This window comes from Pogoniulus pusillus, chromosome 6 (assembly GCF_015220805.1).
Source record: "Pogoniulus pusillus isolate bPogPus1 chromosome 6, bPogPus1.pri, whole genome shotgun sequence".
NCBI lineage: Eukaryota > Metazoa > Chordata > Aves > Piciformes > Lybiidae > Pogoniulus > Pogoniulus pusillus.
The window spans coordinates 762,487-787,836 of record NC_087269.1 but is presented as its reverse complement, the minus strand read 5'-3'; the positions used below and the strand labels follow the sequence as shown (position 1 = coordinate 787,836).

Here is a 25,350-nt window from a genome sequence, read left to right as displayed (position 1 = left end):
AGCCTGCCGACGGCGGCGCCGAGCCCAAGCGTCCCGGGGGGGCAGGGGGCTGGAGCAGGAGGGATGGAGGTGCACTTAGGGACCAGGCTGGCATCAGAAGTTGGGGACAGAGCCACAGCGACCCCCACACACCCCCACCCCGCCCCAGCACCGTCCCATCGGGTGCCACAGCAGCGGCACCCCCCCGGGCTCCAGCGGCGGGGCACTGCCTCTGGCCAGCCCCGGAGGGCAGCTCGGGTCTCTGCCACTCCTCACCCCCCCTGGGCATCAGCCTGCAGGACGCTGCACCAGGGGGGCTCTGCCCCCCCCACGGGTGAGTTCTGGCCCCCACGAGTGGGCTGTGGCCCCCACGGGTGGGCTTTGTCCCTCACGGGTAGGTTCTGTCCCCCACAGGTGGGTTCTGCTCCCCACATATGAGTTCTGTGCCCCACGGGTGGGCTCTGTCCCCCACGGGTGTCCCAGCAACATCTCCCCCCAGGCTCCAGCTGAGGGTCACTTTATTGTGGCTGCCTTCAGCCAGGGCTCAGCAGGTGGCACCAGCCCCAGAGGGCATCGCAGGTCACGGCCACCTCCTCACCTCCCCGTGGCATCAGCCCTGGGGACACGCTGGACCAGCGCCGCTCTGTCCCCCACGCGTGGGCTCTGCTACCCACGGATGAGCTCAGTCCCCCAGGAGTGTGTTCTGTCCCCCACGGGTGGGCTCAGTCCCCCACAGGTGGCGTCAGCGCCTCCACGGATGGGCTCAGTCCCCCACGGGTGAGCTCCGTCTCCCAGAGCAGAGCTCAGTCCTCTGCGAGAGGGCTCTGCCCCCCACGGGAGGGCTCTGCCACCCACAGGTGGGCTCTGCCCCCCACGGGAGGGCTCTGCCACCCACAGGTGGGCTCTGCCCCCCCCATGGGCGAGTTCTGCCCCCCACGGGTGGGCTCAGCGCCACCAGGGTGGGCTCAGTCGCTCGGGTCAGCTCCGCAGGGGCGCCGAAACTCCTGCCCGTGCTCATGGATCCATTTGTTGGCCACTGCAGGGGACAAGGACAAGGGTAAGGCTCTCTGCCTGCCACCACCCCCTGCCCCTCTCCCTCTCTGCCCCTCCTCTCCCTCTCTGCCCCTCCTCTCCCTCTCTGCGCCTCCTCTCCCTCTCTGCGCCTCCTCTCCCTCTCTGCCCCTCCTCTCCCTCTCTGCGCCTCCTCTCCCTCTCTGCGCCTCCTCTCCCTCTCTGCCCCTCCTCTCCCTCTCTGCCCCTCCTCTCCCTCCCTCCTTTCCCAGGCTTTTCCTGCCCTCCCGCGGGACTCTCCGCCCGGGGGCGCGGCGAGGCGGCAGGCGGCAGGCGGCAGGCGGCAGGCAGCGCTCACCCCACTTGTCCCCTGCCAGGACCGGGCAGGCTCCGTGCAGAGTGTCCCCATCGCCGGCCCCGCTCCGACGCAGGTTCCACCAGAAGAGAGCTGCGTTCTGGGGGGGGCACAGAGCGGGGGGGAGCCCCCACCCCAAAAAAAAAGATGGGAGTGGGGCTGGGAACCTCCGAAATAGGGCTGGGAATGATGGGATTAGGGTTGGGAAACCTGAATAGGGATGGGAGTGATAGGATGGGGGTTGGGAGCATCCAAATAGAGATGGGAGTGATAGGGTTGGGAAGCCTCAAATGGGGATGGGAGTGATGGGATTTGGATTGGGAAGCCCCAAATGGGGATGGGAGCATTTGGATTGGGGTTGGGATGATCCGAAATAGAACTGGGAGTGATAGGATTGGGGTTGGGAACCTCCAAAATAGGGCTGGGAGTGATGGGATTGGGAAGCCCTAGAACAGAGCCCCCAAAAATTCAGGGTTGGAACCCCAAAGTAGAGCTGGAAACTGTGGGATCAGGATATGGAGCATCCTAAAAGTGAACCTGGAGCACTAGGGTGAGGGTTTAGCACCCCAGAAGTGAGCCAGGAGCCCCGGGGTGGGGGGTTAGGACCCCAAGGGTGAGCCAGGAACCCCAGGTGAGGGTTCTGCACCCCAGAAGTGAGCCAGGAGCCCCGGGGTAGGGGGCTAGGACCCCAAGGGTGAGCCAGGAACCCCAGGTGAGGGTTCTGCACCCCAGAAGTGAGCCAGGAGCCCCGGGGTAGGGGGTTAGGACCCCAAGGGTGAGCCAGGAGCACCGGGGTGAGGGTTCTGCACCCCAAACCATCTCAGGGAGCTGCTGGGGTTGGGCTTTGGCACTGGGAGAGGCTCAAGCCCACTCCCCTGTGAGAAAGGAGGCACAAGGGAGCTGCGTGTGTCCCCCACCTTCCCCTGCACCCCGGGGGGGGGGGGGGTGTCCCTCCTCACCTTCACCACGGGCACACTGAAGTTGGCATAGATAAAGGCCGTGGAGCCTCCAGCCTGCACCGAGCTCAGCTGCCAGGGGAGCAGAGGAAGAGGAGCATTGGTCCCATCCTCTGCTTTGAGAGGGAGGATGGGGGGAGAGGACACCTGAGACCCCAGGCCCACCCCTTGGCGTCTCTCTCCTCAGCTCCACCAGGCTCCCAAACCCTCTGCTGATGGCACCAACCCCGACCCGGGGCTGCCCTCACTCAGTGCCATCCCTGCTCGCTCTGAGCCCTGCTGATGGCTGCCCCCAGGGCAGGGCTGCGCAGGAGGGAGGCTCGGGGAGGGCTCCGGGAGGGCCCGGGGATGACTCACGTAGATCATGACGGTGGCAATCCTGTTGCCTGACTTCATCCTGTACAGGGGACTCTTCAGGGACTGCCCCCCAGTGCCAGCAGGTGGGAGATGGTCAACCAAGGTGGGCACAACTCAGCCTGGCACAGCTCAGCCCTCAAGGCCAACCAGAGCTGCTGCTTCTGAAGTGCCCTCCTAGCCCCAGGGAGCTCTCTCCTCCTCTCTGCTGTTCTCTGCCTCCCTCTTCTTTCCCTCCTCCTCCTCATCACAAGGTTAGCCATGGGGACAACCCCAAGGACCATCCAGGGACCTTTCCCCCCATCCCTACCATTCCAGGATCCATTTCCAGGGACATCCGAGGGACCATCCCATAGGCCACCTTGGGAACCACCCCAGGACCAACCCAGGAACCACCCCAGGATAACCACCAAGGACCATCCCAGGAGCATCCCAGGAACCACCCCAGGACAACCACCAAGGACCATCCCAGGAGCATCCCAGGACAACCACCAAGGACCATCCCAGGAGCATCCCAGGATAACTACCAAGGACCATCCCAGGAACCACCCCAGGACAACCACCAAGAACCACCTCAAGAGCATCCCAAGGATCAACCCAGGACAACCACCATGACCCACCCTGGAGCCCCCAGACCCCCGCCCTCCCCAGCAGCTCCCTGACCGTGGCGTGGTCGAAGTGTGGCTCGTAGTGGCCTCCCAGGCCGTAGTTGACCACCTGCAGGTGCTCTGCGTAGGGCGGGCGCAGGTCCAGCCCGGTCAGGGCAGCGATTCGGCTCTCCAGCGCCGCCAGCACCGGGTCCAGCGAGGCCTTCAGCCAGGCGCTGCGGCACCGCCACCGCCTTCAGTCCCCGCTCCCAGCCCCCGCTGCTTGGCCTCGGCGGGGCAGAGCTGCGCCTGCGGCAGGCTGGCAGCAGCAGGGCACCAGGGGGGCACCACAGGCTGGCAGCAGGGAGCCAGGGCAGCACCGCAGGCCGGTGGCAGCAGGGGTGCCAGGGTGGCACTGCAGGCTGGCAGCAGCAGGGGTGCCAGGGCAGAACCGCAGGCTGGTGGCAACAGGGGAGCCAGGGCAGCACTGCAGGCCAGTAGCAGCAGCAGGGCGCCAGGGGCACACCACAGGCTGGCAGCAGCAGGGGTGCCAGGGCAGCACTGCAGGCTGGCAGCAGTAGCAGGGGTGCCAGGGGGGCACCGCAGGCTGGCAGCAGCAGCAGGGGTGCCAGGGGGGCACCGCAGGCTGGCAGCAGTAGCAGGGGTGCCAGGGGGGCACTGCAGGCTGGCAGCAGCAGCAGGGGTGCCAGGGGGGCACCGCAGGCTGGGCACCTCCTACCCACCTTTTGCTTATTCGGTACTCAGCTTCCTGCTGCTGCTCCCCCGATGCCACCACAGACCTCTGCAGCTGCAGGACACAGGGTGGGGGGGTACAGGGTGGGGTTGGAGGTTGGGGGGGACGTGGCTGGAGGTGGACCCCCCCCTCACAGCCCCTCCTCAGCCCGACCTCGGGCCAGGCTTGGTGGGTTCCTGCCGGCTCCAGGGACGGCAGGAGCTGGGGCAGCAGCTGGCAGCCAGCAGGGTTGGGTGGCACCAAGCCAAGCCTGGCTGGGAGGTGGCCTTGGGCCCATGCTTGGAGCTGGTTTGGTCTCCCAGAAGCTTCAGGAGGTCTCAGCTGGAGCCAGGCTGAGCTCATCCCACCCCAGAGGGTCTCCCTGAGCCCTGACTTCCAGGCTGAGCTCATCCCACCCCAGAGGGTCTCCCTGAGCCCTGACTTAAAAAGCTCTCTTAAAGCCTCCAGGGTGGACCAGGAGCCCTTGGGGTGTCCTCCCCGAGGGGATGGAAGGACCAGGAGCCCTTGGGGTGTTCTCTTGCAGCAGCTCTTGGGGCATCCAGGAGCTGCCACCCCTGGAGGTGACTCACCCAAGGCCCTGCCAGCCCCTTGATGGTCTCGGCCTCGCTGTCACTGATGAAGTCGTGGTACAGAGCCACGTGGGGCTGGGCCTGCACCAGCTCCTTCTTGGCAGGCTGCAGCAGCAGGTAGGGGCTGCCGTTGGTCTCGTAGGAGCAGCTGAGCCGCGGGAGCCGCTCCAGGTACGGCTGAGAGGAGGGGAGAGAGGGAGAGAGGACCAGAGAGGAGGGGAAGAAGAAGGGGAGGAGGTGAAGGAGGAGGGGAGGAGGTGAAGGAGGTGAAGGAGGAGGGGGAGAAGGAGGGGAGGAGGTGGAGAAGGAGGGGAGGAGGTGGAGAAGGAGGGGAAGAGGTGAAGGAGGAGGGGAGGAGGTGGAGAGGCGCCCCCCCAGCAGCCCCACCTGCCCCCCGGGGCGCTGGCACAGCTCCTCGTAGGCATCGCGGCTCCGCAGCTGGGTGCCGTTGGGGCGCCGCAGGGGCACGGCCTCGGCCGCCCGCCCCAGCGCCAGCAGCTCCTGGTACTTGGCCACGTTCCTCGCCAGCCGCTGGTTGCTGGGCTCTGCCGGAGGGGTGGTGTCACCCGCAGCGCCCCCGCCCCTCTGCCCCCTCCCGCAGGCACAGGAGATGGGCTGGGGCAGGCTGGCGCTGCGCGGGGCGGGTGGGGGCAGCCCCAGAGCCTTCTCCCCACCTCTTGCCACAGCAGAGGTTGCCTCACTCATGCCAAGGCTGAGGCTGCCCCACACATGCCAAGGCTAAGGCTGCCCCATGCATGTCCTGGCCAAGGTTGCCTCACTCATGCCAAGGCTGAGGTGGTCCCACACATGCCACAGCTGAGTTTGCCTCACGCATGCCAAGGCTAAGGCTGCCCCATGCATGCCCTGGCCAAGGCTGCCCCCACGTGTGCCACACCTACCGTAGTGGAGGAACTCCTTGGAGAGGCTCAGGGCATGGGAGATGTTTCCAGCCTGGGTTTGGGGGGGAGTGCAGAGTCTGTGAGCGTGCCCCTGCCCAGGCCCATCTGTGCTGGGCAGCAGGGCACTGGGGCTGGTTGGCATACCCTGAAGTAGGCGAAGGCAAGATGGTCCAGGGCAGCCTGCAGGCTGCTGCCCTCCTCCGGCTGCCAGCTGCCGCGGGACCGGCGGAAGCGACCAACAGCCTCCTCCAGCCAGGGGATGGAGTGGTAGAAGTCACCTGTGTCATAGGCCACCTGCCAGCCACGGCATCACCAGCTGGGCATCGCCACGGCCCGGCCCCAGCGCCCCAACCCCGCCCCCGGCCCCTCCTGCCCTGTCCTGCGGCTCATCCTGCCCTGACCCATCGCAGCTCACTGCAGTTCCCTCCCACCCTGGTCCCTCCACAGCCTCATCATTGGCCCCTATCATGCTGTCTCCAGCTCCACTGCCATCATCCCCAGTTCCACTCCCATCCTCATCTCCATTTCCATCCTCACCTTTATCCTATCATCTCCAACTCCATCATTTCCATTTCCATCCCCATCCTCATCCCATTATCTCTGTCTCCATCATCTCCAACTCCATCTCTATCTCATCATCCCCATCTCCATTCCCATCCCTCCATCCAAGCTCCACTCCTTTCCCAGGGCTTTATTGCTCCACTTTCCACCCTGGAGGAGCTGGGGGGAGGTCAGAGCTGGAGTGAGTCAGTGGGGGCTCAGGGCAAGGGGGTCAAGGTGGAGGTCAAGCCCAAACCCAAGAAGATGAGCTGGAGCAGGAGGTCCTCCTTGGGCCACCAGCCTGGCTGAGCTGGGAGCTGCTGGAGCTGCCTCTCACCAGCCTGGCCGTGCTGGGAGCTGCTGGAGCTCAGCCTCTCACCTTGCCCACGTGGAAGCAGTCGTCGGCAGTGAGGGCAGCTGTGTGCTCGGGGCTGTAGAGCGGAGGGCAGCCGGAGGCAGCTGGCTGGAAGCTGCCCTGGGCCATGCCCTTGACGCTCAGGCCGTAGACATCCTGCAGCCGCATCAGCGCCCGAGCGGCCCCGGCCAGGTCCTCAGCCCCAGGCAGTTCCTCTTCCACCTCCTGGAAGCCCTCCTGGAGCGCTGAGGGTGGGTAATGGAGGTGCATGGAGGGGCAGTAAGCAGATTTTGGGGAGGCAAAGCAGTCAGCCCTGTCAGCACTTCTCCACCACGGAGGACCTCTTCTCCTGCCCCTCCACCCCTCCTCCTACTCATCCATTCTTCCTCCCGCCCCTCCACCACTTCTCCTGCCCCTCCATCCCTTCTACTCCTCCATCCCTTCTGTCCCTTCATCCCTTCTCCTCCTCCATCCCTTCTGCTCCTCCATCCCTTCTCCTGCCCCTCCATCCCTTCTGCTCCTGCACCCATTGCCCCTGCTCCACCATGTCTCTGTCACCCCCAGCTCTCCCCAGGTGACAGAGGGGCCACCTCCCCCCCATCTCTGTACCCTGGCTGTTCTCAGAGGCCTCCTCACTGTAGACAACATTGGCCCAGTCGGAGTGAAGACGCTTGATGAGGCTGAAGGCCAGCAAGGGGTTGTCCACTGAGGCCTCGGGGTGCTGGTGCAGGGCCTGGACCTTCTCATAGAACCTAGGAAGCAGCCACTGGTGGCACTCCTGGGGGTGGCACCCCTGGGGGTGGGGTCTGGGTGGTTGAACCCCACCCACCCCATCGCTGGGCAGCTTCACCTCAGCTGCCACAGTCTGGCCAAGCCAGGAGTGCGGAAAGCAGATCAAGGATGGTAGAACCCAGAGCCCTGGTGGGGAGGGCACAGGCCTGTGGGGGCAGGGGGAGGGGGTTGGCAGGAGGGGATCAGGGCAGGGGTCGAGAGAGGGGGGGGGGTCAGAGTTGGGGGCTCACAGTGAGGGGGCCAAGGTAAGGCTGTCAGGGGTGGGGGGATCAGGGCAAGAGGTCAGGATGAGGAGGTTGGGGTGAGAGGGATCAAGGAAGAGATCAGGGTGAGGGGGTCACAGCTGGGGGGGAGTCAGAGCTGGGGAGGCAGTGGGGGTCAGGGTGAGTGGGTCAGATTTGGGGGATCAAGATGGGGAGGTCAGCGCTGGAGGGTCAGAGCTGGAGGGGGGTAAGTAGGGGCTCAGGATGAAGGGATTGGAGCGTGGGGGGGTCAGAACTGGGGGCATCAGAGCTGGGAGGGTTAGTGGGGGCTCAGGGGGTCAGATTTGGGGAATCAGAGCTGGGGGGGCTCAAGGTTAGGGGCTCAGAGTTGAATGGTCAGGATGGAGGGGGAGGTCTACAGTCGGGGGCTCAATGGAGGTCGAGGGGGGGGGGGCTGAGGGCCGGGGGCGCTCGGGGGGGTCCGTACCTGGCCAGGCGGTGCAGCCGGGCGCTCTCCTGCCCCAGGTAGGCTCGCAGGCGGCGCAGCAGGCGACCCTCGCTGCCCAGAGCCCGGCGGACGCTGGCCATGGCCGTGTAGGTCTCAGCCGGGGCTGGGGGGGGGCACAGGAGGGACACGAAGACCCCCAGAGCCAGCGAGCTCTGCGGCCCCAGCGCTCGCATCCCAACCCCGCCGCAGCTGGGAGCGGGCAGCTGGGAGCGGGGAGTTGGGAGCGGGGAGCAGGGAGCTGGGAGCGGGGAGCAGGGAGCTGGGAGCAGGGAGCTGGGAGCAGGGAGCTGGGAGCGGGGAGTTGGGAGCGGGGAGCAGGGAGCTGGGAGCAGGGAGCTGGGAGCGGGGAGCAGGGAGTTGGGAGCTGGGAGCAGGGAGCTGGGAGCGGGGAGTTGGGAGCGGGGAGCGGGGAGCTGGGAGCGGGGAGTTGGGAGCGGGGAGCAGGGAGCTGGGAGCGGGGAGCAGGGAGTTGGGAGCTGGGAGCAGGGAGCTGGGAGCGGGGAGCAGGGAGTTGGGAGCTGGGAGCAGGGAGCTGGGAGCGGGGAGCAGGGAGCGGGGAGCTGGGAGCTGGGAACGGGGAGCAGGGAGTTGGGAGCTGGGAGCTGGGAACGGGGAGCAGGGAGTTGGGAGCTGGGAGCTGGGAACGGGGAGCAGGGAGTTGGGAGCTGGGAACGGGGAGCAGGGAGTTGGGAGCTGGGAGCTTCCTAGAAGCGAGGAGCTGGGAGCGGGAAGCTGGGCGGGCAGGGGGGGGACACGCCCCAGGGAGGGGTGAGGGGTGTGGAGGGGGGGGTCCGGAGCCGCCACGTTGGCTGCAGGCTGGGGAGAGGTGGGGCTGGTCCCCGTCTTGCCTGTCCCTATCCCCATCCCATTCTGTCTCCATCCCTATTCCATTCCGACTGCATCCCCATCACATTCTGTCCCCGTCTTGCCTGTCCCCACCCCGTTCTGTCCCGGTCCTGCCTGTCCCTGTCCCCACCCCGTTCTGTCCCCGTCTTGCGGGAGAGGGGTGGGTGTTGAGCATCTCCTAGGGTGGCTGCGTCTGTGCCAAGGGGACAGCCCTGTCCTACACCATGGTGGGTACAGGGAGAGGGTGGGCGCAGGGACAGGGTGGGTGTGGGGACAGAATGGGCAAGGGGACACGGTGGGTGCAGGGACACGCAGGATGGGTGCAGTGCTGGGGGCGGGCATTGCTCCGAGCTCCTTTGCTCCAGGGTCTGCTTACCCTGGTCCAGCATCCACCTGTGTCCCCTCTCCCTACCACTCAGCCACGTCCCACATCCCCAGCACTGTGTCCCATGTCCCCATCACTCCATGTCCCATGTCCCCATTCCAACCCCTCCAGAGTCTTCTCCTGGACAAACTCCTCCAACCCCCAGCACTTCTGTCCCCTTTCTGACCCCCCCCCCCACCTCACACAGTTGCCTTTCCTGCTCTGTGTCCCTGCTGGTGGCCAGAGCAGCTCAAGCTGTTGCCTGTTGCTCAACCCCACCTACCACCGACCCCCACCCAAACCCCCAGCAGCTCCTCCATGCCCCCTCCAGTAGCACCTTCAACTCCCCCCGCAGCAGCTCCATCACCCCCAGCAGCTCCTCCAGTCCCCCCAGCAGCTTCTCCAGTCCCCCCAGCAGCTTCTCCAACCCCTTCCGAACAGCACCTTCACACACCGCCCCAGACAGCTCCATCACCCCCAGCAGCTCCTCCAACTCCCTGCCCCCAGCAGCTCCTCCAGCCCCCACCGCGCACCTCCCCCAACTCCCCGCCCCCAGCAGCTCCTCCCCCCCCCCCACGCCCTGAGCTCATTAACAGCGTTGGGTAATTAAAAAGCTGAGCATTCATTAATTAAGAGCCAGGCAGCTGCTGAGCAGCCAGAAGGTCCTGCTGTGGTGCCAGCCCTGCCCCCTCCCCCCCAGCCCCCAAAACGAGGTCAGCTTCAGGGTCCTGCTGGCCGTGGGTGGAGGTGCCCAGGCTGAAGAGGCAGAAGGCGATCTCCTCGCAGGAGCTGCTGGTGCCACACTCAAACAGGCACCCAAAAACCCCTCCCAGGCAGCTGGCGAGGTCGGAGTAAGCCGCGGGGCCCGGCTGCAGCACCCAGGGGTGCCCCCAGGCCGCCCCGTCCAAGGGCGAGGGGTTCAGGTAGATGCCCAGGTCGCTGCGGCGGTGCCGGTTGGTGGGGTGGGAGTAGAGCAACCACTCCGACGATCCGTGCCCGGAGCCGGCGGGGGGGGGAGAAGCTCACCACGCTCCCCTGGCACCCCCGCGGGGGTTCGCTCAGCGCCTGGCACAGCCTGGGCTGCCCAAACCGGACCCCACCGTCCCCACTCACGGCCACGGCGCGGCAGCCCCGCCGCGCCCGGGCGCTGCAGTAGAGCAAGGGCTGGTGGGCATCGCCCCCGCTCAGCTCAGCCACCTGGCACTCGCCCGTCTGCCCACCGGCCAGCAGGCCGCCCCTGTGCCAGCTGTGCCCGCCGTCGTCGCTGTAGAGGACCAGGGAGTGCTGGCGGGTGGAGCAGGGCAGGGGCAGTGCCCCGCACAGCCTCCAGTGCACGTAGTAGGCGTAGGCTGGCACCACCAGGCGGCCCGAGGCCAGCTGCACGCCGTGCCCGGGCCCCACGGCGAAGGTGGCCCAGCGGGAGAGGGCAGTGCCCAGCGCCTGGCGGGTGAGGTCGCGCAGCGGTGCCCAGCTGCGCCCGGCGTCGGCGCTGCGGGAGCAGCAGAGGCGAGCGGCGCTGCGGCTCCACCTCAGCTGCCAGGCCTCCGTCTTGCCCCGCTCCACGCAGATGCAGAAGAGGAAGACGGTGCCAGTCCTGGCGTCGTAGAGCGGGCAGGGGTTCATGGTGCGGTGCCCTGGCAGCACCAGCGCGGACAGATCCTCCAGGGGACCCCACTGGGAGGGAGGAGAGAAGGGCAATCAGGCAGGGGGTGCGAGGTTGGCAGCAAAGCACAGCCTGGAGGGGGGCATGGGTGGGAAAGCAGCTCTGGAGCTCAGCCAGCACCAACCCCCCTGCTCCAGCAGGGCACCCACAGCAGCTTGCCCAGGGGCACAGTGCCCAAGGTGGGGTTGGAAGCTCTGCACACAAGGAGGCTCCACAGCCTCTCTGGGCAGCCTGCTCCAGGCCTCCACCACCCTCACACCAAACAACCTCCTCCTCACCTCCAGATGCCACCTCCTGGCTTCCACTTTGTGCCCCTTGCCCTGTCCCTGGGCAGCACTCAGCAGATGCCAGCCCCAGCCCCTTGCTCCCCACAGCCCCTTCAGCTCTTGCTGCCCTCTGGGGCTGCTCTGCTGCAGGCCCTCAGCCCCAGGGCTCTCAGCCTTTGCTCCTGCCAGAGCTGCTGCAGGTCCTTCAGCCCAGCCCAGCACCAGGGATGAGCCCTCCATGACCAACACTGAACTGTGGAGGAGTTTGGGCTGAAGGCTCCTTCCAAACTCACCCAACTCCACCCTGCAGCCAGCAAGGACAGCCCCGACCAGAGCAGGCAGCTCACAGCCCCAAACAACCTGCCCTGGGATGGTGCCAGCCAGGGAGCAGCTGCCACCTCTCTGGGCAGCCTGGCACAGGCTCTCCCCACCCTCAGCATCAAACATTTCTCCCTTTCTCTCCAGCTTGAATCCTCCTCTTGGAGTTCCAACTCCATCCCGAATCCCCCTCCTGGAGTTCCAGCTCCAGCCTGAGTCCCCCCCCCTGGAGCTCCAAACCATCTCCCCTGGTCCCGCCCGACAGCTCCGTGCCCAGCTCAGCCCCTCCAGCCCCGCAAGGCCACCAGCAGCTCTCTCCCCGGAGCCTCCTCCCCCCCAGCCCTCCCAGCGCAGTCAGCGCCGAGGGTCCGAGGCTGTCCCCACCGCCCGGGGGGGTTGGGGTTTGGCTGTCACCTGGACGCGGTCCCCCTGCCGCTGCCCTCGCCGCATCACCAGGTGCTTGGCATCCTCGTCCCTGGGCGAGCCGCGGCGCTCGGCGAAGGCCAGGAAGGTGCCAGCCGGGGGCAGGTAGAGCAGCGCCGGGACGCGGAAGGTGTCCCCAGCCCCCTGCTGGAACAGCGTCTGCCGCGGGGCGGCCAGCAGGGACCCCGGCGGGGATGGCGAGGAGGAGGAGGAGGGTGGCGAAGCTGCGGGGGGGCTCTCCCTGCCCCCCTCCTGCTGCTGCCAGGTGGGGAAGGGTTAAAGGTCACTCTAGAAGGAGGGGTGCCCCCCACACCCCCGTGCCCCGCACGGAGGGATAAGGACTCACCTGGAGGCTGATGGTGGCCTGGGACATGGTGGCCTCCCTGGAGCCCCACTGGGGGCTGCGTGAGGTGGAGAGGAGAGGGGTGAGGGGAGATGGAAGGCTCTAGGTCGGGGTCACAGCTCCCCCTGTGCTGCCTGCCCCTGCTGTCCCCACGTCCCTCAGTCCTGCTCCTCCACACCCCCCAGTGCCCTCACCCAGGCTGACCCTCAAGCCCCCACCCCCTTTTAACACCCTCGACAACCCCAGCCCAGAGTCCTGGTGCCCATGAACTGCCCCCCCACCGGGCCCTGAGCCCCTCCTTGTGCATCCCCAATCTACCCTCACCCAAGTCCTCCTGTGTGTCCGCCCCCATATGCCTCCGACACCCCCCCCAGCCCAAGTCCCTGATTTATCCTCCCCCAGCCCAACTCCTCTATGGACAACCCCAACCCCCTCCCCAGCCCAACTCCCTTATGGACCCCCCCCCAGCTGCACCCTTCATGTCCTGCACCCCACTCCTGCACCCCTGCATGCAGCCATACCCCAGAAGCCCTCCCCCCCACCCCCAGATTTGGACATCCCTATCTGTCCTCCTGCCCCCCATCGTGTGCCCCCCATCACCTGACCCCCAGCCCCTCCATGATGCCTGAATCGCCCCCCCTGTAACTCCCACTGTACCCAGACCCCCCCTGCAGCCTCCATGTGCCTGCACCCCCAGGGCCCCCTGCGCCACACTCAGAACCCCCCCACCCCTTCACATCCCTTCATACCCAGCCCCCCCTGCACCCTCCCGAATGTCCCCATCATACCTACATGCCCCCTGCACCCTTTCCCTCCTGAACCCCCCTTTATGTCCCTTCAGACGCCCCTGCACCCCCACATTTCATCCACTCCCACCCTCAGACCCCCCCGCACCCCTCTATGTCCCCTCACACTCAGACCCCCCCTGCACCCCTCTATGTCCCCTCACACTCAGACCCCCCCGCACCCCTCTATGTCCCCTCACACTCAGACCCCCCCTGCACCCCTCTATGTCCCCTCACACTCAGACCCCCCCGCACCCCTCTATGTCCCCTCACACTCAGACCCCCCCCGCACCCCTCTATGTCCCCTCACACTCAGACCCCCCCTGCACCCCTCTATGTCCCCTCACACTCAGACCCCCCCGCACCCCTCTATGTCCCCTCACACTCAGACCCCCCCGCACCCCTCTATGTCCCCTCACACTCAGACCCCCCCGCACCCCTCTATGTCCCCTCTCCCCCAGACCCCGCACCCCCATCCCCGTCCCCCTGCTCCCCGCACGCCCCCATCCGCCTCCCCCACGCCCCCTCCCCGTACCCGGTGCCAGCCCCCCGCAGCCCTGCCCCGCACCCCCGCAGCGCCTCCGGCCGCTCCCCGCCTCCGCCGGCCCCGGCCCCGCCTCCGCCTGCCGCTTCCTGCCGCCCGCGGCCCGGGCCCGGCGCGGAGCAGCCTGCGGAGCTGCGGCCGAGGTCGGAGGAGGTTCGGAGCAAATCCCTCGCCCCCCCCCAGACACCCCCCCCGCGCTGGAGCCCTTTCGGGTTGGAAGAGACCTCCCAGCGCCTCCCGTCCGGCCCCAGCGCTGCCCCGGGGCGCTCAGCGCCGCCGCTCCGGACCCCTCCCTGCCGGGGATGCGGCTCCGGCGCTGCCCAGAGCCGCTCCGCAGCTCCGGTGCCTTCCTCTGCACCTGCCTCGGCTCCTCAGCGTCCCTCTGGGAGTGAGGGGCTCGGAACCCAGCGCAGGATTCGGGCAGGACGAAGAGCTCCAGCGCGGGGAGGTGCGAAGGGACCTGCGGAGCTGCCCCAGCCCAGCGCTGCCCGCTCCGGCAGGGCACCCACAGCAGCTCCGCCGGGGGCGCAGCGGCCAGGGCAGCTTGGGAGCCCCCCGCAGCCGCTCCGGGCAGCCTGCCCCAGCGCTTTGGCAACTTCAAAGTGAAGAAATGGAGGTGTGGCCTCCCCAGTGCCCAGCCCAGGGGCACCATCCCTGCCCTGCTCCTGCTGCCCACACCACTGCTGCTCCATGCCAGGCTGCTGCTGCCCTCCTTGCCCACCTGGGCACCCCCTGGCTCCTCTTCAGCCGCTGCCACCAACCCCCACTGCCCTGCCCAGGGCTTCTCACCCCAGGCCCTTTCCAGCCGCTCTGTCCGCAGCCTTCCTGGGCTTGCTGTGACCCAAGGGCAGGTCCCAGCCCTTGCTCTTGGTGCTCTCATCCCATTGCCCTCACCCATGGCTCCAGCCTGGCCACATCCCTTCGTGGAGCCTCCTGACTGTCCAGGAGCTGCTCAATATCCCACCCAGCTTGGTGCTATCTGCAAACTGCCCGAGGGAGCCTCCCTGCCCTCACCCAGCTGAGTGATAAAGACATTAAAGAGAAGTGGCCCCACGCTGAGCCCCGGGGACACCACTTGGCCACCAACTGGAGCCGACTCCGTTCCTCACCACCCTTTGGAGCCCACCCGAGCCACTTTCCCCGACAGGATGCCGTGGGACAGTGCCAGAGGCTTCAATAAAGCCCAGGTGGCCACATCCACACCTTTGTGTGACCCACTGAAGGTCACCTGGTGGCAGAAGGGCAGGTTAGCCAAGGAGGACCTGCTCCGAGCCTGCTCACCTGGCTGGGCTTCCCCAGGACTGCTGCTCCAGCACCAAGACCAGGATGAAGCTCTGTGGCTCCTCACATCCTCCTTGCAGCTCTTCTTGTAGATGGGCACCACCGTGGCAAGCCTCATGCCACCCTCCCACCCCATGAGAGAAGCCCCAGACACTGCTGCTTAGGAGCACAGCTGACATCTTGTTCATGGAGCCATAAAGCAGCTTGGAAGAGACCTTCAGGTTCATCCAGCCCAACCTAGCACCCGGCCCTGCCCAGCCAACCAGACCATGGCACTAAGTGCCCCAGCCAGGCTTGGCTGCAACACCTCCAGCCACAGACACTCCACCACCTCCCTGGGCAGCCCATTCCAATGCCAATCACTCTGACAACAACTTCCTCCTCACATCCAGCCTAGACCTGCCCTGGCACAGCTTCAGACTCTGGCCCCTTCTCTTGCTGCTTGCCTGGCAGCAGAGCCCAACCCCACCTGGCTACAACCTCCCTGCAGGCAGCTGCAGGCAGCAATCAGCTCTGCCCTGAGCCTCCTCTGCTGCAGGCTGCACCCCCCCAGCTCCCTCAGCCTCTCCTCACAGGGCTGTGCTCCAGGCCCCTCCCCAGCCTTGCTGCCCTTCTCTCAACACCTTCCAGCACCTCAGCAGCTCTCTGCAATTCAGGAGCCCACAGCTGGACACAGCACTCCAGGGCTGGCCTGAGCAGTGCTGAGCACAGGGGCACAAGAACCTCCCTTGTCCTGCTGCCCACACTGCTCCTCAGCCAGCCCAGGATGCCATTGGCTCTGCTGCCCACCTGGGCACTGCTGCCTCAGCTTCAGCTCCTCTCTGCCAGCACCCCCAGGGCCCTCTCTGCCTGCCTGCTCTCAGCCACTCTGGCCCCAGCCTGCAGTGCTGCTTGGGGTTGTTGTGGCCAAAGTGCAGAACCTGCCCTTGGCCTTGTTCATTCTCATCCCCTTGGCCTCTGCCCACCCATGCAGCCTGGCCAGGTCCCTCTGCAGGGCTCTGCTGCCCTCCAACAGATATGTTCAGGTCGTCTCTTATCAGCATCCCCAGAGCCCTCTGTGCCTGGCTGCTCTCAGCCACTCTGGCCCCAGCCCAAGGGGCACAGAGGACACCAGGATCAAACAGGGGATGATGACAGCACTGAAAAGCTTTTTTCACCTACAACCCCTCCTGAAGGGTCCCCTCCTGGGGCAGCTCCTCCTTGGTTCTCCCCAGAGGTGGGACACAACCACGCAAGGCTTGGGGGTGACCAAAGCCAGGAACTGAGGACACAACCAGAGGCAACTTTTGGCTTTCTTAGCTTCCTGGGGGGGGTTATTGGCATTCACTTTGCAGGTCCCAGGAGGCAGAGGGCTGGATCACTTCATCTTCCTCTCCAGGGCCAGGCTGTCGTGGAGCTTGGACACCTCAGGCTCGTAGGCCTCCATCACCAAGGTGCCATTGCTGTCAAAGAACCTGGCAATGGACTGGGTGAACTCAGCCTCCCGCTGCTGCTTGGTCCTGCCGCTGATGAAGGTCAGCTTCAGGGTGTATTTGTCATCAAACCTGCAGGGAGGGCACAGAGGGTCACAGCTGAGCCTGGGCAGGGACAAGAAGTTCTTCACCTGGCCAGGCTGCAGCCACGGGGGAGGGCAATGGGATGAGGGCACCAAGGGCAAGGGCTGGCACCTGCCTCTGGGGCGCAGCAAGCACAGGAAGGCTCCAGGCTGGGGGCAGAGTGGCTGGAAAGGACCTGGAGGGGGTGGTGACTGTGCAGAGATGAGTGATGGGGTGCCCAGGTGGGCAAGGAGGACAGAAGCAGGCTGGCATGGAGCAACGGTGTGGGCAGCAGGGCAGGGATTGTCTCCCTGGGACACTGGGGAAGCCACAGCTGGCAGCCTGGGGGCAGGGCTGGGCTCCTGAGTGCCAGGAAGAGCTAAGGGGCTGGGGCAGGGCACAGAGAAGGGCACCGAAGCTGGGCAAGAGTCTGGAGTAGCAGGAGAAGGCTGTGGAGGAGCTGTGAAGGAGCTGGGGGAGGGCTGAGGCTGCAGCAGAGGAGGCTGAGTGCAGCCCTTGTGGGGCTCTGCAGCTCCCTGAGAGCAGCCTGGAGCCAGCTGGGGCTTGGTCTCTTCTCCCAAGCAACAAGAGACAGGAAAAGGAGGAAGGGCCTCCAGTGGCCTCCAGCTGCCCAGGGCAAGGTTCAGGTTGGCCATAAGGAACAATTTCTTCCCCAGAAGGGTTGTGCAGGCCTGTGCCAGGCTGCCCAGGGCAGTGGTGGAGACCCCAAGCCTTGGAGCTGTTGTGCTGAGGGGTGGTGGTGCCCAGGGGCACTGCTGGGACCATGGTTGGACTCCATCACCTTGAACATCTCTTCCACCCAAACCAATTCTCTACCTCTGTGCGTGGGGGGTAGAGGCAGGCCAGGGGTTGGGGGGGGCAAGAGATGCTGCAGGAGGGGGCAGGGTGAGGAGAGAGACGCTGGGGGAGGGGGGGAGGGAGGGAGGGAGACGCTGGGGGAGGGAGGGAGGGAGGGAGAGAGACGCTGGGGGAGGGAGGGAGGGAGGGAGAGAGACGCTGGGGGAGGGAGGGAGGGAGGGAGGGAGACGCTGGGGGAGGGAGGGAGGGAGGGAGAGAGACGCTGGGGGAGGGAGGGAGGGAGGGAGAGAGACGCTGGGGGAGGGAGGGAGGGAGGGAGAGAGACGCTGGGGGAGGGAGGGAGGGAGGGAGAGAGACGCTGGGGGAGGGAGGGAGGGAGGGAGAGAGACGCTGGGGGAGGGAGGGAGGGAGGGAGGGAGGGAGGGAGAGGGAGAGACGCTGGGGGAGGGAGGGAGGGAGAGACGCTGGGGGAGGGAGGGAGGGAGAGAGAGACGCTGGGGGAGGGAGGGAGGGAGAGAGAGAGAGAGACGCTGGGGGAGGGGGAGCCGTGGGGTACCGTTTGAGACTGGAGGAGAGCTGCCAGACGTCGTCAGGGTCCATCCCTGCTGGGTCTCTCCTGTGAGCCACCAGGAAGATGCTCTTCTCCTTGTAGGAGGTGTAGATGGTCAGGATGGCCATCATGGTGAAATAGGTGGGGAAAGGGTCAAGGCAGCAAAGAAGCTGGAGCTGGGAGGAGGACTGAGGAACTGCCTGGATCTCCTCTGGAACCACAGTTCCAGCTGCAGCCAAGCCACGACCTGCCTGGGAGATGCCTCCTGGCCCTCAGAAATCAAAGCCTGAGGCACCTGCAGAGGTCTCTGCACAGGAACCTCCATGGATGGGCATGGACAGGTTGGGGTTGACCTGCTGGAAAGCTGAGGGACAAGGAGGTGCCCAGGAGCCAGCAAGGGGCACTGGGGGACAAGGAGGCCAAAGGTCTCCTGTGGGCAGCAGCAGCAGGGCAAGGGAGGTTCTGCTGCCCTCTGCTCTGCCCTGCTGAGGCCACAGCTGCAGTGCTGGGGCCAGCTCTGGGCTGCCCAGTGCCAGAGAGCCTGGCAAGGGCTGCAGAGAGGCCAGGGCAGGCTGGGCAGAGGCTGAGAGCCTGCAGCAGCTCTGGCAGCAGCAAAGGCTGAGAGCCCTGGGGCTGGGAGCCTGCAGCAGAGCAGCCCCAGAGGGCAGCTGAGCAGTGCTCAGCAAGAGCTGAAGGGGCTGTGGGGGGCAAGGGGCTGGGGCTGGCATTTGCTGAGTGCTGCCCAGGGACAGGGCAAGGGGCACAAATTGGAACCCAGGAGGTGGCATCTGGAGGTGAGGAAGAACTTTCCTGTGAGGGTGGTGGAACATCAAAAGAGAGATTTAGATGAGCTCTAAGGAAGGAATCTCCATGAGGGTGGCAGGACCCTGTGAGAGGTGGGAGCTGCCCCCTGACTGTCACCATCTCAGGGCAGGTGGTTTGGGGCTCTGAGCAACCTGCTCTGGTCGGGGATGTCCATGGCTTGGCCTAGCTCAGCCAAACTCCACCAGCCCCAAGGCCCTGACAGCCAAGCACAAAGCAAGCAAGCCCCAAGCTCCATCCTGCTGCTTCCCAGGTCCAAGAGGGAGCTTCAGACCAGGCAGGAGCAACTTCTGATGCTGAGAGTGCTGAGAGCCTGTGCCAGGCCACCCAGAGAGGTGGGCAGTGCCCCATGGCTGGCACCATCCCAGGGCAGGTTGGTTGGGGCTCTGAGCAACCTGCTCCAGCTGGGGCTGATCCTGGCTTGGCCTAGCTGACTGGTTAAGGTCCCTTCCAGCCAAACCATTCCCTGCTTCCCAGGAACTTGCCCATCAGCCAAACCCTTTCTCCCCTCAGCTGCTCCCCGCACCGCAGCCGGGAGGACTCCCAAGAGCAGGAATATCAAGGGGGGGGTTTGAAAAGAAACCCTGCTGAGGTGCAAGGAGGAGACCCTCTGGCAAGGATATGAGACCACACAGAAGGCCAGGACGGGTTTGGACTCGGGGAAGGGGTGCAGGTAGTCCCAGACCAGAGCCACGATGGCGAAGAGGCAGGAGATGGTGCAGATGAGCAGGCGCCCGTCGATCAGCCGGAAGTTCTCCACGTACTTGTACTTCTCCAGCAGCACCTGCGGGAGGAAAGGCCAAGGCTCAGCTCAGCTCTGCCCCCCAGCAGCTGGGAAAGGAGGCAGAGAAAAGAGTCCTGGTTTGATAGGTGAATTCAGGAGAAGCTTTAGGTGGAGCAGCTGCCCAGGCTGGGGGCTGTGGGAAATGAAGAGCCCAGAAGGCAAAGCAGGGCCTGGGGTGCAGGCAGAGCAGGGTGGGCAAGAGAGGGGATCCTGCCCCTGGGCTCTGCTCACTCCTCACCTCCAGTCCTGCCTCCAGGGCTGCTGGCCCCAGCAGCAGGAGGGCACAGAGCTGCTGCAGGCAGCACAGAGGAGGCCACAAGGAGCAGCCCAGGGCTGGGGCAGCTCTGCTGTGAGCACAGGCTGAGGGAGCTGGGGGGGTGCAGGCTGCAGAAGAGAAGGCTCCAGGGGCACCTCAGAGCTGCTGCCAGGAGCTGAAGGCATCCTGCAGGAAGGCTGCAGAGGGACTTTGGCTAAGGCTGCCTAGGGACAGGCCAAGGGGGAATGGTTGGGAGCTGAGGCAGAGCAGGCTCAGAGTGGAGCTGAGGCAGAGGTTGCTGAGGAGGAGGCTGCTGAGCCTCTGGCACAGGCTGCCCAGGGAGGCTGTGGCTGCCTCCTCTGTGGGGGTGCTGCAGGCCAGGCTGGATGAGGCCTGGAGCAGCTGAGTCTGGCTGAGAGGTGTCCCTGGGCATGGTGTGGAGGGTAGAGGAGAGGAGCTCTGGGGTCCAGGGACACTTCACATCACACCAACCACTCAGAGAGATTTGAAGCCCCAGGGGAAAGCCAAGGTGGGGAAATCAGCACTCACCTTTTTGGCAGAATCATCCAGGGAGTTCTTCACAGCTGACCCATCCCATTTGTCAATCTTTACTGGCTTGTCATCAATCTTCCACTGCAAGAGAGACCCTCTCAGTGACTCACTCAACCCCAGCATGCTGAGGGCAGGAAGGCAGCTCTAGAGCTCAGACAGCACAACCCCCCCTGCTCCAGCAGGGCACCCACAGCAGCTTGCCCAGCAGCACAGTGATCAGATGGGGTTGGAAGCTCTGCTCACAAGGAGACTCCACAGCCTCTCTGGGCAGCCTGCTCCAGGCCTCCTCCAAGTGATTTTTAGTAATCAAGTTTCCATCAGGAGCACAAAAATGGGAGACAACCCAAAAAAGCTGAGGGCTGCTGGGAACACCTGGCAGGGAGGGAGGGAACCTGGGGTCTGCCACACAGCTGGGTCGAGCCAGAAGTCACCAACACACTCAGTAACCTCACAGATCTGAGCTCCTACATCTGGTGCCTGCACCCTTAGAACACTGAGGGGCTGCAGCAGGGCCAGAGAAGGGCAACGAGGCTGAGGAAGGGTCTGGAGAACAGGGCTGAGAACACCTGAAGGAGCTGCAAGTGTTGAGGCTGGAGACGAAGAAGGCTGAGAGGAGACCTTCTGGCTCTCTGCAGCTCCCTGAGAGGAGCCTGGAGCCAGGTGGGGGCTGAGTCCTTCTCCCAAGGAACAAAGAACAGGACCAGAGGAAAGGCTCAGTTTGTCCCAGGGCAGGGTCAGGTTGGCCACGAGCACCAGTTTCTGCCCCTTGGGTGTTTGCCCAGGCCTGTGCCAGGCTGCCCAGGGCAGGGGGGGAGTGCCCACCCCTGGAAGGGTTTCCAAGCCATGGAGCTGTGGTGCTGAGGCACTGCTGGGGCCACGCTCGATGACCTAAGAGGTTCTTTTCCAACCCAACCGTTGTGCTCCTGGGCCTGTGGGGAAATGTTCTGCCCTTGCTAGAACTCCTCCAGCTGAGGACGGGGCCAGGAGTGAGGTCACCACTCAGCCTGCAGAGATTAGTTCTGGATCAATGCCCTGCAGAAGCTCCCTCCAGGGAGCTGCTCAACCTTTCCTTCTGCTGCTTTTCACAACCCATAAAGAACAAAAAAACCTTCAGCCCTACCCAGAACCTCCACAGGCCACCTGAGGCCTTTCTGAAGGTCAAATCTGCTTCGAATTGCAGCTGTGGGTTCGTTTTTCAGAGGCCTTGGACTCTTTTCAGACTCTTCCAAGTGATGGCCAGAGACAGGAGAAGGAGCAAGAGGCACGAACTGGAAACCAGGAGGCTCCAGTTTGGACCTTCCAAGGTCACCCAGTCCAAGCCCCTGCAGTCTGCAGGGACATCCTCCAGCAGGGCAGGCTGCTCGGGGCTCCAGACAAGCTGAGCTGGGAGGGTTCCAGGGATGGGCATCTCCCACATCTCTGGGCAGCCTGGCACAGGCTCTCACCAGCATTTCCCCTCTCTATCTGAATCTCCCTCTTGGAGTCCCAAACCATCTCCCCATGGCCTGTCCCAACAAGTCCTGCTCAAAGTTCTGACCCCAGCTTGCTTCTCAGCCCCTTCAAATCCTGCCAGGCCACCAGAAGCTCTCCCTGGAGTCTTCTCCAGGCTGCACACCCCCAACTCTCCCAGCCTGGCCTCCCAGCACGGCTGGGGCCTCCTCTGGCCCTACTCTCGCAGCTCCCTGTCTATGCTGAGCACTCCAGAGCTGCCCCAGCCCTGCAGGGGAAGTGTCAGCAGAGCAGAGCAGAGCAGAGCAGAGCAGCTGAATCCCCTCCCTGCCCCCGCTGCCGGGCATGAGCCCAGGTCAGGGCTGAGGCTGAGCGCGCACGGAGCTGCCTCATGCGCAGCGTTTCACCTGCTTCCCCCCGTCCACTGCAGCCCTGCAAGGACGAATCTCTGCCGTGCCTGCAGCATTCCCGTCCCGGCAGCACACCCGGCAGCAGCGCGGCGCTGCCCCGCGGCGGCTGCCCCTCAGCGCGGGGCTCAGCCCAGCCACGCCGGCGCGGACAGGCAGGAGCGGCCTGGCAGGCGGCAGTGCCGCTTTGCAGCAGGACGCTCTCTGCGGGCGCCGAGGCAGGGCCCTGCTGAGCGGCGCTGCCTCCCTCCCCGCGGCGCCCAGGGGCCTCCCCGGCCACCTTCCCGCACGGCTCCCCCGAGGCGGCGGCAGCGGCAGGCCGCGGCGGGCGGGGGCCTGTCCGCAGCCCACAGCTCGAGGGCGCTGCTGAGGCCCGAGCGAGGGGCGCGGGGGGGCTGCGGGGCCCTGGGGACGCCGCTGGGGCGGGGGCGGGCGCCGGGGGGAGCCCGGGAGCGCGTCCGGGCGCGGTACCTTGTCCAGCAGGCCGCCGCGGCCGCCCCTGGCCGCCATCTCCTCGCCGCCGCCGCCGCCTGCTCGCTCCCCATTGGCCGCGCGCGGGGGCCGACGGGAGCCCGCGGCCGGAACCCCGCCCCTGCCGCCGCCCGCGGTGCACGCTGGGAGCTGCCCTCGTTGCCATGGAGACGGAGGCGGCCCAGGAGGAGGCCTGCTCGGGGCGCTGGGCCCGGCGGCAGCGAGGAGGCCTTGGGTCTGAACTGACCCCGGTACGCGCTGCCAGGAAGAGAAAACAGGCTGCGTGGGTGGGCAGAGGCCAAGGGGATGAGATGAACAAGGCCAAGGGCAGGTTCTGCACTTTGGCCACAACAACCCCAAGCAGCACTGCAGGCTGGGGCCAGAGTGGCTGAGAGCAGGCAGGCAGAGAGGGCCCTGGGGGTGCTGGCAGAGAGGAGCTGAAGCTGAGGCAGCAGTGCCCAGGTGGGCAGCAGAGCCAATGGCATCCTGGGCTGGCTGAGGAGCAGTGTGGGCAGCAGGACAAGGGAGGTTCTTGTGCCCCTGTGCTCAGCACTGCTCAGGACACCCCTGGAGTCCAGCTGTGGGCTCCTGAATTGCAGAGAGCTGCTGAGGTGCTGGAAGGTGTTGAGAGCAGGGCAGCAAGGCTGGGGAGGGGCCTGGAGCAGAGCCCTGTGAGGAGAGGCTGAGGGAGCTGGGGGGGTGCAGCCTGCAGCAGAGGAGGCTGAGGGCAGAGCTGATTGCTGCCTGCAGCTGCCTGCAGGGAGGCTGTAGCCAGGTGGGGTTGGGCTCTGCTGCCAGGCAAGCAGCAAGAGCAGAAGGGGCCAGAGTCTGAAGCTGTGCCAGGGCAGGTCTAGGCTGGATGTGAGGAGGAAGTTCCTGGCAGAGAGAGTGATTGGCACTGGAATGGGCTGCCCAGGGAGGTGGTGGAGTGGCCGTGGCTGGAGGTGTTGCAGCCAAGCCTGGCTGGGGCACTGAGTGCCATGGTCTGGTTGGTTGGGCAGGGCTGGGTGCTAGGTGGGGCTGTCTGAGCCTGGAGCTCTCTTCCCACCTGCTTGGTTCTGTGATTCTCTGATTCTAAACCCATCCCGGGGCTGCTGGCTGCAGGCTGGTAGGCAGGAGGGGCAGGGGGAGCTGCTGCTGTCAGCCTTGGCCCACCCTCACGTTTGGGAATTGGTAGGCCAAGAGGCTCTTGGATGGCCTACAGATCACCAAGACTCTGTTCCAGCAGATGCTTTGCTGCTTGAGGTCCTGTCAAGGTGCAGAGAACAGAGATTAACAATTTCTCTGTCCAGAGGAGCAAGATCTGTTCTTATGGATTTCTGTGTTGTGAAACTAAGGTGCAAACGGGACCAGAGATCACCACAGGACTGTTTATTAAAGGTTAATGTTGGACAAAACAGAGGGAGGGAGAGAGAAGCGGGAGAGAGAGAGGAAGAGAACGATGGAGAAGAAGAGAAGCAGCAGGGGAGGAAAAGAGCTGGGATCACCTTACCCTCAGCCGCAGATGGGGAGGAAGGAGCTGGTGCGGAGTTCGTCAGGGGTTCCTCTGGCGGTGGTGCAGCTCTGGTGGCCTGGTGGAGGTCCACCCTTGGTGGCCTGGTGGCAGTGCCACCCTTCGGCAGGCATCCTCCTGCCTCTGGTCCAGTTTTCTGCTCGGTTTGCAGCTGCAGCTCCCCAGGAACTCTCCCTGTGTATCCTGATGCATTCGTAGGGTCTGGCGCCAGCGGGCGAGAGCCTCTGCCCCCTGCCTGGCTGTACCTGCTCATACCCTGAGTGCACAGAAGCCTTTTCCCTTTGGGGTAGCTGAGATGTATGCACCCTGGGCATTCCAGCCAGGCCAAGGTCCAGGAGTTTCCAAGGCCTTGTCTGTTGGTTTGCATCCCTAAGCTTTAGGCCAAGCACCGAGTCTGAGTCCCGGAGACTAACAAAGGCAATCTCTATCTTTGTTGGTTAGGGAGAGAGATGCAACCTTTACCTTGTTGGTTAGGGAGAGAGATGCAACCTTTACCTTGTTGGTTAGGGAGAGAGATGCAGTCTTTACCTTGTTGGTTAGGGAGAGAGATGCAACCTTTACCTTGTTGGTTAGGGAGAGAGATGCAACCTTTACCTTGTTGGTTAGGGAGAGAGATGCAACCTTTACCTTGTTGGTTAGGGAGAGAGATGCAGTCTTTACCTTGTTGGTTAGGGAGAGAGATGCAACCTTTACCTTGTTGGTTAGGGAGAGAGATGCAACCTTTACCTTGTTGGTTAGGGAGAGAGATGCAACCTTTACCTTGTTGGTTAGGGAGAGAGATGCAGTCTTTACCTTGTTGGTTAGGGAGAGAGATGCAGTCTTTACCTTGTTGGTTAGGGAGAGAGATGCAACCTTTACCTTGTTGGTTAGGGAGAGAGATGCAACCTTTACCGTTGTTGATGAACAAGAGAGAGGGTTCAGACTCTCACTTGTTCCCCAGCACCGTGACAGCCTGAGTGCACAAAGCCACAATCCCTTCCTGTCCACATCTGCTGAACTTCTTACTCAAGCCAATCCCCTGAAGGCTTTCTAAGCAGGCCTAAGCAAGCAGAACCAGTGAGGGGCTCCGTGTCCTTCTCCACCCCATCCTTCTCCCTCCTCCCTCAAGCACTGCCAGGCTCTCCCACCCTGCACTCCATGGGAGTGCATCAGCTCCCAGCCCAAAGGTCCATGGGGACATCTCAGCTGCTCCTGGGCCCCTTGCATCTTCCTGCATCAGCCAGGCAAGGGCATGGGGGGCTGCTGGCTGTGGTCAGAGGGGGTGGGTGTGTCCCCAGCACGTGACATCACAATGGAGGGCGTGTCCTCTCGGTGACATCACAATGGATGGGGCGGGGCCTGGCCTATAAAAGGCCGGCAGGGCGCAGTGGCAGCAGGCAGTAGCTGGTTGGTGCTTCGGTCTGGTGCTCTCTCAGCAGACTGCAGCCTCAGCCTCTGTGCTAGTTTGAAGCAAGCTGGAATGTTTTGGTAAAAGAACTAGATAATGGGCAATAAAAA

At 64.8% G+C, this 25,350-nt stretch overlaps 3 protein-coding genes across 3 annotated transcripts; all 3 read right to left on the bottom strand.

The window, feature by feature from the left end:
- Positions 1-480: 480 nt before the first annotated feature.
- Positions 481-8,172, bottom strand: P4HA3 (prolyl 4-hydroxylase subunit alpha 3). Its single transcript, XM_064144166.1, has 13 exons — positions 7,842-8,172; positions 6,969-7,111; positions 6,384-6,604; positions 5,609-5,758; positions 5,465-5,516; positions 4,953-5,110; positions 4,566-4,742; positions 3,986-4,050; positions 3,319-3,478; positions 2,659-2,721; positions 2,305-2,373; positions 1,349-1,445; positions 481-1,015 (listed from the first exon to the last, which is right to left on the bottom strand). The coding sequence occupies exons 1-13, from the start codon at positions 8,033-8,035 to the stop codon at positions 945-947; spliced, it is 1,620 nt and encodes a 539-aa protein (XP_064000236.1). The 5' UTR covers positions 8,036-8,172; the 3' UTR covers positions 481-944.
- A 1,503-nt stretch (positions 8,173-9,675) lies between these two features.
- NEU3 (neuraminidase 3) lies at positions 9,676-13,454 on the bottom strand. The gene is given in 5 exon segments (XM_064144164.1): positions 9,676-10,064; positions 10,066-10,746; positions 11,734-12,000; positions 12,089-12,143; positions 13,406-13,454. Coding segments are annotated over 4 exon segments (1,338 nt in total). The 5' UTR covers positions 12,116-12,143; positions 13,406-13,454; the 3' UTR covers positions 9,676-9,701.
- A 2,515-nt stretch (positions 13,455-15,969) lies between these two features.
- On the bottom strand, positions 15,970-22,445 carry SPCS2 (signal peptidase complex subunit 2). Its single transcript, XM_064144165.1, has 5 exons — positions 22,341-22,445; positions 20,011-20,094; positions 19,046-19,205; positions 17,606-17,741; positions 15,970-16,239 (listed from the first exon to the last, which is right to left on the bottom strand). The coding sequence occupies exons 1-5, from the start codon at positions 22,377-22,379 to the stop codon at positions 16,053-16,055; spliced, it is 606 nt and encodes a 201-aa protein (XP_064000235.1). The 5' UTR covers positions 22,380-22,445; the 3' UTR covers positions 15,970-16,052.
- Positions 22,446-25,350: the final 2,905 nt, after the last annotated feature.